Source organism: Onychomys torridus, unplaced genomic scaffold (assembly GCF_903995425.1).
Source record: "Onychomys torridus unplaced genomic scaffold, mOncTor1.1, whole genome shotgun sequence".
NCBI classification, from domain to species: domain Eukaryota; kingdom Metazoa; phylum Chordata; class Mammalia; order Rodentia; family Cricetidae; genus Onychomys; species Onychomys torridus.
In genome coordinates, this window is record NW_023412870.1 from 2,030,475 (window position 1) to 2,042,999 (window position 12,525).

General features: G+C 49.7%; 1 protein-coding gene across 8 annotated transcripts; it reads left to right on the plus strand.

Annotated features, from left to right (window-relative positions):
- Positions 1 to 103: 103 nt before the first annotated feature.
- Positions 104 to 12,510, plus strand: Atat1 (alpha tubulin acetyltransferase 1). Of its 8 annotated transcripts, none has more exons than XM_036176413.1 (13): positions 110 to 237; positions 665 to 725; positions 810 to 901; positions 1,020 to 1,080; positions 1,204 to 1,317; positions 1,469 to 1,570; positions 5,277 to 5,322; positions 5,440 to 5,508; positions 8,498 to 8,569; positions 8,752 to 8,995; positions 11,686 to 11,765; positions 11,853 to 11,895; positions 12,175 to 12,510. In XM_036176413.1, exons 1-13 carry the CDS (start codon positions 131 to 133, stop codon positions 12,347 to 12,349), a joined length of 1,266 nt encoding a protein of 421 aa, XP_036032306.1. In that variant the 5' UTR covers positions 110 to 130; the 3' UTR covers positions 12,350 to 12,510. The 8 variants fall into 8 exon arrangements, with proteins under 8 accessions (XP_036032311.1, XP_036032313.1, XP_036032306.1 ...); XM_036176414.1 differs by lacking the exon at positions 110 to 237 and adding an exon at positions 244 to 533; XM_036176416.1 differs by lacking the exon at positions 110 to 237 and adding an exon at positions 467 to 528.
- The last annotated feature ends 15 nt before the right edge of the window (positions 12,511 to 12,525 follow it).

The window sequence follows — 12,525 nt, forward strand, 5'->3', positions numbered from 1 at the left end:
CCAAGCTGCTGGACCCTGCTGTGGGGCGGGGCGATCCCTGGAGGCGGGTCCTGGAAATAAAGACAGGCTTTGCGCCCCTGGTGGCGGAAGTGACGTTGTGTGGGGCGTGTCCGGTCCCGCACAATGGGCCATGGAGTTCCCGTTCGATGTGGATGCGCTGTTCCCGGAGCGGATCACCGTGCTGGACCAGCACCTGCGGCCTCCGGCCCGCCGACCCGGAACCACAACGCCGGCCCGGTGACATTTCAAACCCGCCCCGTACCCCTTCTGTCCCGGTTCCTCGCCAAATCTGGTTAAGGCACCACGCCCCCTTCTCGCTGACTACTGGCCATTCTTGCGTTCACAGCCCCCCTTTTTTTTTGTGACCTTTAACCCTAGAACTAGCTGGGTTAAGCGGCCTACATCCTTAGCCTTTCATCCCTTGGCCCAATGTGACCTCAACTAGAGACTATGGGTGACCCGGCTTTCCTAGTGCCCCACAGTGATCTTAAGATGGGAGCTGTGAAGCAGAAGTTTGGATCTGGAGGGGTGAGGTGGGAGATGAGTTCCCAGCAAAGTCAGAGACCCCCATGGAAGAGCCTGGGTGGGAGTTAAGCAGGCTGCCAGGAGTAACTCCTGGGATGCTGTAACCCCCAGCAAGTATCTGACTGACCTCTCTCTGTAGTGTGGATCTGCAGCAGCAAATCATGACTATTCTAGATGAACTGGGCAAGGCCTCTGCCAAGGTATGGGGCACCTCTGGGACTAGGAAAGGTAAATTGGGGTGGCAGATCAGGGGCCCGTACAAAGTTCTGTCTTCCTCTCTGCAGGCCCAGCACCTCCCTGCGCCCATTACCAGTGCTTGTAGAATGCAGAGTAACCGCCATGTTGTTTATATACTAAAGGACACTTCGGCCCGATCGTGAGTTCTGTTGCTCTTCTGTCTGAATCAAACCCTTACTTCTCCTAAGCTGTCCTGCTTCCTTTTACTATCTCTCCCAGACAGTTGCTGCTGGTTCATTGTTTTTCCCCTCCCACAGGGCAGGGAAAGGAGCCATTATTGGTTTCCTCAAAGTTGGATACAAGAAGCTCTTTGTACTGGTGAGTGTTGCTGCAGACTGGGCATTTGTAAGCCCTGATGCCAGAGAAGTGTGGAGAAGGATGGGGTGAGGTGGGTAACAGATGCCTGGCTCCTAAAAAGATGTGTTGTTCTTCACCTTGTAGGATGACCGAGAAGCTCACAATGAGGTAGAACCGCTTTGCATTCTGGACTTTTACATCCACGAGTCAGTGCAGCGACATGGCCACGGTCGAGAACTCTTTCAGTATATGTTACAGGTACCAACCAGTTCCTCACCCTGGGACTCCCGGAGGCCCTGCTGCCTGCCTCACAGTGATCCATGTTCTTCATGTTCCCTTGCGAGGGTCCCAATTTCCTGCTAGCATGCTCCCCACCACCCTCTGCCCCCAAGTCTCCCATTTCCCACAGAAAGAGCGAGTTGAACCACACCAGCTGGCCATTGATCGACCGTCACCAAAGCTGCTCAAGTTCCTGAACAAGCACTACAACCTGGAGACCACAGTCCCGCAGGTTAGAGGCTCTGCACAGAGGCAGCACCTCATCTCCCTGAGCAATCCCATTAGACTGACCGATCCTTTTGTGGTGCTAGGGATCAGAGCTAGGGCCTTGGGCATGCTATACATGTGCTCTGCCATTGAATTACGTCTCTACTCCCCTTTTTGAAAAAATTACATTTATTTTCTTACTATGCATTCCAGTTGATGTGTGGAGATGAAAGATGTGAGAATCAGTTTGGACCTTCTACCACATGGGTTCTGAGAATTGAACTCAGGGTCAGCAAGTGCCTTTACCCTTGAGACATCTGAGCAGTCCTACCTTGGATTGTTTTGTTGTTGTTTTAGACATTTCATTTTATGTGTATGAATGTTTTTGCCCACATGTGTATATGTGAACCATGTCATGCCTGTACAAACAGGTCAGAAGAGGGTGTCAGACCATTGGAACTGGAGTTACAGATGGTTGTGAGCCACCATGTGCTGGGGATTGAACCTCAGCCCTTTGCAAGAGCAGCATGCACTCTAAACTGCTGAGCCTTCTCTTCAGCCTCTAATTTTCTTTTAATATTTTCAAATAAAGTCTCACTGGGTCACTCTGGCTGTCCTGGAACTCGCCTTGTAGAGCAGCCCGGCCTGAAGCACACAGAGATCCACCTGCCTCTGCCTCCAGAGTGCTGGGATTAGAGGGATCTACCACCACCTCAGCTTTTTTCTTTTTTGAGAACTTCCTACATGAGCTCTGTATCTACAGCACTGTCACCTCTCCAACTTCTCCCATGTCCCCTTCTCCCCAATTATCTCTTCTCTATTATTGTTATATGTACATGTATATGTACATAGATGTGTGTGTATATACATACATATACATATTACATATATATATATATATATGTGTGTGTGTGTGTGTGTGTAATCTATTGAGTCCTTTTAGCTTTGCTTATATGTACATGTGTCCAGAGCACCACCTTTTTTTTTTTTTTTGAAACGGTCTCACTATGTAGCTAAGGCTGGCTTCAAACTCATAGCAATCCACCTGCCTCTGCTCAGAGTGCTGGGATTAAAGGCATGTACCACTATGCACTGCTTTTTTGTTGTTTTGAGAGACTTATTTTTGAGAGGGTCTCATGGTATAGTGTTGGCTAGCCTGGAACTCACAGAGATCCACCTACCTCTGCCTCCACCACAGTCAGTCTTAGGGGATTTCTGCTGGCCTGTGTTTAGACAGCATCTCATTCTGTAACTGCAACTGACCTGAAACTCCCAGCGTGGCCCAGGATGCCTTTACACTCACAGTGATCCTGCCCCAGACTCCTAACTGCCATATTACCATGCCCACTTGTTATTTTTATTCTTTTCTAAAGTTATCCATTCTGTGTTTAGATGTATGTGTATGTGAGTGTGCCTACATGAGAATATGTGTATACAGTAAGTCCCATTGAAGCCAGAGGGGTGAGAACCTAACCTGGGTCCTCTGCAAAGTAGTAAGGGTTCTTAGCCTCTGAGCCGCATCATAGCCTGTCATCCTTTACCAGGGCTTCTTCCTTTCTTCCTGTGGTTGGTTTTTTGAGACAGGGTCTCTGTGTAGCTTTGACTGTCCTGGAGCTATCTATGAAGTCACACTGGCTGTGAACCATAAAGATTATCCTGCCTCTACTTCCAGAGTTTTCCACCACACCTGGACATAGGTGGTTACTGCACTTCATTTTCATCCCCAAACATAAGCAGCTCATTTCCACCTTGTTCTCATACAGGGTGTTTCTCATTAGTCAACATTTATGGGAGATCTAAAATAATAGACATCTCAGTCCTCGGGGGCTTGGTGGATCATGGGAGGGTGACTTTGTGAGGTTAGAGACACATTACTAATACATTCAACGAACATTTACTGTGTGTCTGACACTGTTGTGGGCATTAGGAATATGTAACCAAACCAAAGAATCTGCTTTCTAAATGTGGAACCAGACAAACATAATGTATTCTAGGGCCAGGCAAGGTGGTGCACCTCTTTAGTCCCAGCACTGGGGAGGCAGAGGCAGGCAGCTCTCTAAATTCAAGACCAGCCTGGTCTGAATGTTGGGTTCCAGGACTTCCTAGAGAGACACTGTTTAAAAAAAAAAAAAACAGCATTCAAGGGTGTTTTGAGAAAATGAAACCAGTCCTGGCAGGGGAGGGACTTCACAGGTGCAAGGGAGATGTTGGAGGAAGCGTCACCGAGAAGCTAGTCCATTAGTGCAACAGCATGAAGCAAATGTGTGGTGGTGCATTGTCCAGAGCGAGGTGACGGCCAGTACAGAGGTGATGAATACAGGAGGTGGGAGCCCACTGAGGGCCACACAAGTCACTGTAAAGGCTTTGGTTTTTAACTGAGTGAAAAGCACAGTCACAGCTGGGAGGTGGTGGCGAATGCCTTTTGTCCCAGCACTCAGGAGGAAGAGGCAAGGAGATCTCTGTGAGTGTGAGGGTAGCCTGGTCTACAGAGTGAATTCCAGACCGGAGGGAGGTACAGAGTGAGACCACCTTAAAAAAACAGAACAGTGGAAGGGGCACATTCTTCACATCGGACACTTTCTGCTTACTGTGGACAAGTGGAGCAGTTAGCTTAAAGTAATACCAACAGGTGTTCTGTAAAATATTATTATTAGCAGGCGTCATGTGAGCTCTGTTTAAGATGTATGTTTGAGTACTGCATGTATGTATGTGTACCATGTGCATGCAGTATCTGCAGAGGTGGGAATAGGGAGTTGGATCCCCTGGAATTACAGATGGTTGTGAGCTGCCATGTGGATGCTGGGAATGGAAGGGACCCAGAAGAGCAGTATCTCCCCAGCCCCTTGAGTTACTTTGCATCTGTGCTATGATAATAACTCTGCTTGTGGATATTCATTTTTCCAAGCACCATTTCTTAAAGAAACATTTGCTTAATCTCTGTTGAATGATTTTGGTGCCTTTGTTGAAAATCAGTTGACCATGGACACATATGTTTGTCATCTCTGGACCTTTGATTCTGTTCTGTTGATTGACATCTGTCCTAGGCCACTTTCATACTGTATATTCATGTGTTTTTAGCTCTTGGATCCTTCTGTTTTTGATTTCTGTGGTTCAATAGTAAGTTCTGAAAACAGGAAGTGTTAGGCTTCAGTTTTGTCCTCTTGACTGTAGACCAGCTGGCCACCTCTCCCTCTGCTGGGAGAAAAGCCATGTGCCACCACTGCCTGGCTATTCTGTGTATGAATATTTTGCCTGCATGAATACATGTGCAGTATGGGTGTGCCTAGTACCCATGGAGGAGGTCAGAAAGGGTGTTGGATCCCCTGGGACTGGAGTTACAGATAGTTGTAAGCTGCCATGTTGGATGCTGGGCAATAAGTCTTCTGCAAGAGCAGCTAGTGCTCTTAAGCACTGAACCATCTCTCTAGCCCCTAGTTTTTGTTTCTTGGGGCAGAGTCTCTTGTAGCCCAGGCTGGCCTCCAGCTTTCTGTGTAGCTGAGGATAACCTTGAAGTCGATCCTCCTTTCAAGTGCTAGGGTGACAGGCATGTGGCACTGGACCTAACGTATGTGGTGCTGAGGCTTAAGCCCAGGATTTCATGGATGGTAGGTGAGCACTCTACTAGCTGAGCTACATCAATGCCCGCCCATATGGTCTTCCTGGCAAGGGTTCTGAACCTACTGTGTGCTGAGATTGAGTGGACCATGTGCCTTGTTTACTTCCTCTTCCAGGTGAACAACTTCGTGATCTTTGAAGGCTTCTTTGCCCATCAGCACCGTAAGTTCCCTTACCTTGTGTTGGTCTAGTAGTTGGGAAGGGGGAAAGAAAGGAAAGAGGTGGGCTCTTGGCCCCACTGGCCCCCACTGAGGGCCACCACCTCTTCCTTCCTCACAGGGCCCCCAACTCCCTCTCTGAGGGCAACTCGACACTCTCGTGCTTCGGAGGTCGATCCCACGCCTGCTGGTAAATCCTGCACGGACTGGGTGGAATTAAAGGGCCGTGACGTCCGGTTTCTCCAGAGGTTCTGAAGTGTGCAGTGCTATCTGCTGGCACTTTAGAACACCCAAAAGCCACCCACATATCCAGCAGCCCCTTCTGTTTCCATGGCCCTGCTGGCAGCTAGTGCATTGTATAACTGGGAAGAACTTGGATCCTGCTAATGCTGAAGCACATGCTCTAACCACACTGTTCACTGCCCAGGTGCACCTGGCCCTGCTCTCAGCAAGGGTTCTCTTTAAGCCCCTTCAGAGCTTGAGTGTCCACTGATGTCAACACAGCCTCTTGACTAGGTCAGCTCCCTCAAAACAGGCCAAAATCAGATTACTCTGTAAATTCTTCAGGCTCTGTCAGCCAGGGAGCAACAGGCAAGTGAGCCCAAGAGTCCTTTGATTTCTATTCATGACATAGTGATGTGAACAGTCCAAAGTCCAACGCTCTCAATTTATAACATTTTTACCTGGCATGGTGACACAGGCCTTTGATCTCAGCTTTCAGGAGGCCAAGGCAGGTAGCACTATATGAGTTTGGAGCTAGCTTAGTCTACATGGCAAGCTCTAGGCTAGCCAGAGCTACATATGAGATCCTGCCTTAAAAGAAATTTTTTTTTCTTCGAGACAGGGTTTCTCTGTGTAGCTTTGCACCTTTTTCCTGGAACTCACTTGGTAGCCCAGGCTGGCCTTGAACTCACAGAGATCTGCCTGCCTCTGCCTCCTGAGTGCTGGGATTAAAGGCGTGCACCACCACCGCCTGGCGAAAATATTTTTTAAAAGATTTATTTATTTATTATGTATACAGTATTCTGCATGTATGCCAGATCTCATTACGGATGGCTGTGAGCCACCATGTGGGTGCTGAGAATTGAACTCAGAACCTCTGGAAGAAGCAGCTTATGCTCTTAGCTGCTGAGCCATCTCTCCAGCTCCGAAAAATATTTTTTCAAAAATAATTAAACCTGGCTGGGCATGGTGGCGCACGCCTTTAATCCCAGCACTCGAGAGACAGCGGCATGTAATCCTCTATGAGTTCAAGGCTAGCCTGGTCTACAAAGTTCCAGGACAGCCAGGGCTATACAGAGAAACCCTGTCTCCAAAAAAACCAAAGTAAATAAATAAACCTATTTGGAGTAAAACTCACAGGCTGCCTCCTGCCTCCCCTTCTCCCTCCCCAAGTACATCCTCAGGGAGAGGGCACAGCCTTCACCAATAGTGTGCTGCGTGGCACAGAGTGGCCTTCTTCCTGGGGTAGCCTTGTGGTTAGTACCCCTTGATCTAGAAAAGGAGTAACAGTGGCCCAAAGAACAGCTCATTGCGCCGGGTGGTGGTGGCGCACGCCTTTAATCCCAGCACTCGGGAGGCAGAGCCAGGAGGATCTCTGAGTTCAAGGCCAGCCTGGGCTACCAAGTGAGTCCCAGGAAAGGCGCAAAGCTACACAGAGAAACCCTGTCTCGAAAAACCAAAACAAACAAAAAAAGGAAGATGAAGATGAAGAACAGCTCATTGCTCTTTATTAGTGTCAGCCCAGGCTCCCAGAGGCCCATCATGTCCATGACCTGTGGTGGTTTTGGAGGCTACTGTCCAGCAGGCAGTGAGGTCATGTTACCATCTGGGATGGATGCAGATCCACAGAGGGCTGATTGGGTTCTCCATTCTTGTTTGTGATGCAGAACCTAAGAAAGGAGGGGCTGGAGAGACGGCTCAGCGGTTAAGAGCACTGGCTGCTCTTCCAGAGGTCCTGAGTTCAATTCCAGCAACCACATGATGGCTCACAACCATGTATAATGAGATCTGGTGCCCTCTTCTGGCCTGCAGCCATATATTCAGGCAGAACACTGTATACATAATAAATAAATAATAAATCTTAAAAAAAAAAAAAAAAAGTGGGGTGGGGCTGGAGAGAATGGCTCAGAGGTTAAGAGCACTGGCTGTTCTTCCAGAGGTTCTAAGTTCAATTCCCAGCAACCACATGGTGGCTCACAACCATCTATAATGAGATCTGGTGCCCTCTTCTGGCCATGCAGACACAGCACTGTATACATAATAAATACATAAATCTTTAAAAAAAAAAAAAAGAAGAAGAAAGGGAAGTAACCCACTCTTGCCTCTTGCCATACAGTAATTTCCACTTGCTGAAACCTTTTTGCAGATGTCCACAATTTTTTCTCTTTTTTGGGGGGATGAAGGGGTTGAGACAGGATCTCTCTGTGTTACTCTGTCTTGGAACTTGTTATGTAGACCAGGGTGGTCTTGAACTCAAAGCCTGTCCTGCCTCTGCCTCCTGAGTTCTGGGATTAAAGGCGTACACCACCATGCCTGGCTCCTTGTTTGAGACAGGGTCTCACTCTGTAACTCTGGCTGTCCTGAAACTTGACATGTCTGTCAGGCCTGCCTCTACCTTTCCAGTGCAGGGACTAAAGGCATGTGTCACCACATTCCTTTATTATCTTAAAACCTAATAAAACCTCAGTCTTTCCATATGTTTTGGTACAGGAAGGAGAGGTTCTGTACCTCCTCTCTGCTCCCCTCCCCAGAACAATCCCCAATTAACCAAGGGCTTTGTCCATCTCATCTAGAGGGACCCAGGGTCCTCACTGGCCCAGCTGGCACTATTCCACTGCCCCAGAACCCCAGGGGGGCCTGACAACACCCATGGACAGTAAGAGCTCGCCTCCCCTTGGCCATCCTTTCCTGTGTTTCCCAGGCCCTGGTCTCCCCTGGATCTTTCTCCTGAAACTGTGTTTTGCCTACTCCTTCTGGCTCTCCCAGAAAGTGCTCCAGCATTCCTCCCCGAAACTCCCTTTGGTGTGCTGGCTTTGCCAGGCACGGCTTCTGGCTTCTGTACTGGCATTCCCAGGAGGAGCTGTGGTGTCGGAGAAGTTTGGGACTGTGGGGAAGTGGCAGGGAGGAGGGGTGGAAGGTGCATCTCCTAAAACCTCCTGTGTCCCTGTTACCACCAGCTCCAGCACGGAAGCTGCCACCAAAAAGGGCAGAGGGAGACATCAAGCCATACTCCTCCAGTGACAGAGAATGTAAGGAGGGTGGGGTAGGGAGCAGCGAGGTAGGGCGGGGTGGTGGTTGGGGGAGGCTGGCTGGGCATGAGGACCTGGGAAGAGTGGTTAAGCGAAGGGAACCAGATGGCAGTAATAGAAGGCTACAGCTGCTTCTCCTGCCTAACCTTGGTCATTGTGACTCTCTTCCCTCTTCTCCCCAGTCCTGAAGGTGGCTGTGGAACCTCCTTGGCCCCTGAACAGGGCCCCTCGCCGTGCCACGCCTCCAGCTCACCCGCCCCCACGCTCCAGCAGCCTGGGGAGCTCTCCAGATCGCGGTCCCCTCCGACCCTTTGTGCCAGAGCAGGAGCTGCTCCGCTCCCTGCGTCTCTGCCCCCCACACCCCACTGCCCGCCTTCTGCTGGCCTCTGACCCTGGGGGCAGCCCAGCCCAGCGCAGACGCACCAGGTAATAGGGCCTGCAAGTTTGGGAGCCTCGGGATGTAGAAGTTAGGAATGGTACAGGATAAGGGGAATCCCCCAGAAATGTGAAACAGTGAAATCTTTACCAAAACCACAAATTTCTGCAGCATTGGTCTGGAAAAAGAGTGAAGGATCTGAGGTGCTTTGTACGGAGCCATGGACCAGAGTTAATGAGGTCATCAAAAGAGTGGGAAAACAGGGTTGGGGATTTACCTCAGTGGTAGAGTGCTTGCCTAGCAAGCACAAGGCCCTGGGTTCGAGCCTCAGCTCAAAAAAAAAAAAAAAAAAAAAAAAACAGAGTGGGAAGACAGAATCCACTGGGTGGGAGCTCTGAGCCTTTCAAAACTGGGGGAATCTTGGTTTAACATTTGCCAGGGATAGGCATGTGTCTTACATTTGCCAGGGATAGGCATGTGTCTTACAGATTAGGAACCATTGGGTTCCAAGGCCAAGGGCCTCTGTGCCAAGAGCTTTATGTCTCCTCTTAGCTTCTTCTTTACCTCTGACATCTCTGTTTTTCTCTCTCCCTGCCTTCCCTCTCCCCTCCTCCTCCATAACATCCCTCACAGCTCCCTTCCCCGCTCTGATGAGAGTCGATACTGACAGCTACCCCTTGCCCTCCTCCTTCCCAAAACCCGCAACTCACTCCTCCATCAAGGTTTTTTCTTCCCCTTTCTTGAACAGCTGGGTTGCCAGGGTTCTAAATAGCCTAAGACTTTGTAGCTTTTCTTACCACAGAAGACACCCCACACTCCCAACATGTGCTCTGAATATTCTCCCATAGACAGCCCATTCTGTTTCCAGAACTCTTGGGCTAAATGGCTCCTACTGACTCCCTAGAGAAGCACATTCTCTGCTTATGGTCAGACTCCAGACCATTAGAGGTTCAAGGGCCTCTTCCACCAGGGAAACCTTTAAGGAGTGTCCTGTCAATGAATAATTTCCTCCACAGTGCCCACTGGTAGCTCTAATCCTGCATCCTGCTGCCAAACAAACCTGTCCATTAGTCTGCTGATGCCAGCCCGTGAGCAAGCTCTGCTTCAGAGCAGTCCAAGTTGATGGGACAAAGACTCCTTGGCTTCCCAGCAGGGTCCTCCCTACGTTGCCAAACTTACTTTCCGATGTGTAGATGTGTCAAATGTTGCTTTGAGGTCTCTACAGGAGGCCCAGAGACACGCCCACTTTCCTCAGATAATCTGAGTCTGTCTCTTGGCAGTAGATCTCAGCAAACGCCCCAGGACCATGTAGCTGTGTCTCTGAAAATAAGCCTGGTCCATTAGATCCTGGATGCCCCTCTATCCTCCCTGCCTCCCCATAAATAGACTTGTGAGATTGTCTTGAGATGAGATGGGGGTCATTCTTCTGCTGCCCTGACTCCTTTCTCTCCATAGGAACTCTCCTTCCCTGCTTCCATGCCCAGGGTACAGAAAGACCCTTCCTCTCCCCACCCCGAATGTGTGGTAGATCAGGTGCCCTACTGTGTTCAAGTCCTTGGGAGCAGGACCTCCCTTTCTCCCCACTTCCTCCTCCCTCTCTGTTGTCTCAATAAAGTGTGGATTCTTCTGTTTTCTAAATTGACATTTTCAGTGAAAAACAGCTTAAGGTGTCGGCTTCATTTGTGCTTCGGTATTTCCCGGGGTCTCTAGTCCTCTCCACTCTGAGCTCTGCAGCAGAGCTCAGAGTCCCCGCCCCCCTGAGGCTCTGCCCCCCCCTCCCCATCTCTATTGCTGGTTCTATCCTAGAGTTGCAGTAAATCTCTGTGGACCTCTCTATCCACTTGGGAACTTTAGGTCCCTCCCCCAGTGACTTCTGCCTCCTTCCCTTGGCCAGCCCTTGATAAAGTGTTAAGATTTGCTGGGATCTTGGGATTCATTAACCTCAGGACTGTCTCATGTCTGCCCCACTAATCCCTCAGTGCTCTCTCAAGACAAGTCCTACCTACTAACCATCCCCACAGGGACCAGGCATGATGGCACATGCCTTTAATCCTAGCTCTTAGGACACAGAGGCAGGTAGATCTTGATAAGAGTTTGAATCAAGCCTGATTTACATAGCACGTTCCAGTCCAGCCAAGCTACATAGTGAAACCCTGCCTCAATAATGATAATAATAATAATAGTCCAACAGAGTCTGTCATCCTCCTGTAAAGACAGCCCTTTCCTCCTAAATTTGGCCTTTCTCCTCTGGTCTGAGATCTTATATTTAAGGTAACTATGTTTTCAAACATCAGGGCACATGGTCCAACAAACTTCTTTTTTGCATGCATAAGTGTTTTTTGTTTTTCGAGACAGTGTTTCTCTGTGTAGTTTTGCACCTGTCCTGGAACTCACTCTGTAGCCCAGGCTGGCCTCGAACTCACAGAGATCCGCCTGCCTCTGCCTCCCGAGTGCTGGGATTAAAGGCGTGCGCCACCACCACCTGGCTGCGTGTTTTTATGACATAATTGGATCACATCACACACCACACCACCCAGGTGGGAATAAACCAACACGTTAAAAAATCTTGAGGTATAAAATGAGCCCTCCCCTACCTTTGCTGGGAAAAGCTTAGACAGGAACCCTTGGGTGACAGCTGCCCTCTGTCCTTGTTCCCATGCTGTTCCTCCTCTCTCCTCTGACCCCTCCACGCCATCTTTCATCCTGAGCCTCTTCCCATCATCTCCCATTTCTTCTACAGGGTGACTCCCCAGGGGCTGGCAGCCCAAAGCTGCCACTACAGCCGCCATGGGGGAAACAGTACCTCATCCCTGGGTACAGGTAAGTGGCCACTCTCTCTTATTCTCCAATCAAGTGGGCCACACACGTAACTACTACAGTCTCCCCAGATGCCTGGTATTTCCACAGGCAGCCAAGAACTGAAGCAAGGGGAACAGGAAGCAGAGGATAGGTGAGGTCTGCACCTCCCCTAACAGCTGCGCCTCGGACACTGCCTAACAGTACTCTCACATGCTTCCTCCTCATGTCTGGGCACCAGTTGCCACACTTCTACCTAACAAGCCTCCTTCCCCGTGGGTTGAGCTCTGGTGCCTCCCTCTGCCATGCTGAGGGCTGAAGTTTGTATAGTGTTAATTGTCCCAGCCTTATAACCCAACAGGTGTTCTCTTCATTAAAATGGCACCTAGGGCCTTGGAGACTCTAACCCGCTCTCCGTCTCCCTGCCCACCAGGTTGTCCAGTGAGGATCAGGTCTTGTTAGCCTTTGGGTCTGGGGAGGAACCTACGCGTACAGCTGCTGCAGCGGTCCCCAATACATCAGCTCAGCCCTGGACGGTGGGTGGGGACGTAATCAACGCCAGGTTCATTCGAAACCTGCAGGAACGCCGCAGCACTAGGCCTTGGTGACTCCTTCCAAGTCCGTATTACCTCTCCTTCACCGCAGGACACAGCCAAAGCTCGGCCCTCATAATGGATGCATTCATTCATTCATTCAACAGGCCTGCCAAGCTGCAGATCGTTTGTCTCTTATTTGTAACGAGAGCAATAAAAGTATTTATTTTTTATCACCACAGTCATTGATT

Excerpts from the sequence above, each read along its gene's own strand:
- Atat1 (XM_036176413.1), top strand. The coding sequence starts at position 131 with ATGGAGTTCCCGTTCGATGTGGATGCGCTGTTCCCGGAGCGGATCACC. Across the intron at positions 11,766-11,852 it reads TACCTCATCCCTGGGTACAG|GCAGCCAAGAACTGAAGCAA; the intron begins GTAAGTGGCCAC and ends GTATTTCCACAG. Across the intron at positions 11,896-12,174 it reads GAACAGGAAGCAGAGGATAG|GTTGTCCAGTGAGGATCAGG; the intron begins GTGAGGTCTGCA and ends CCTGCCCACCAG.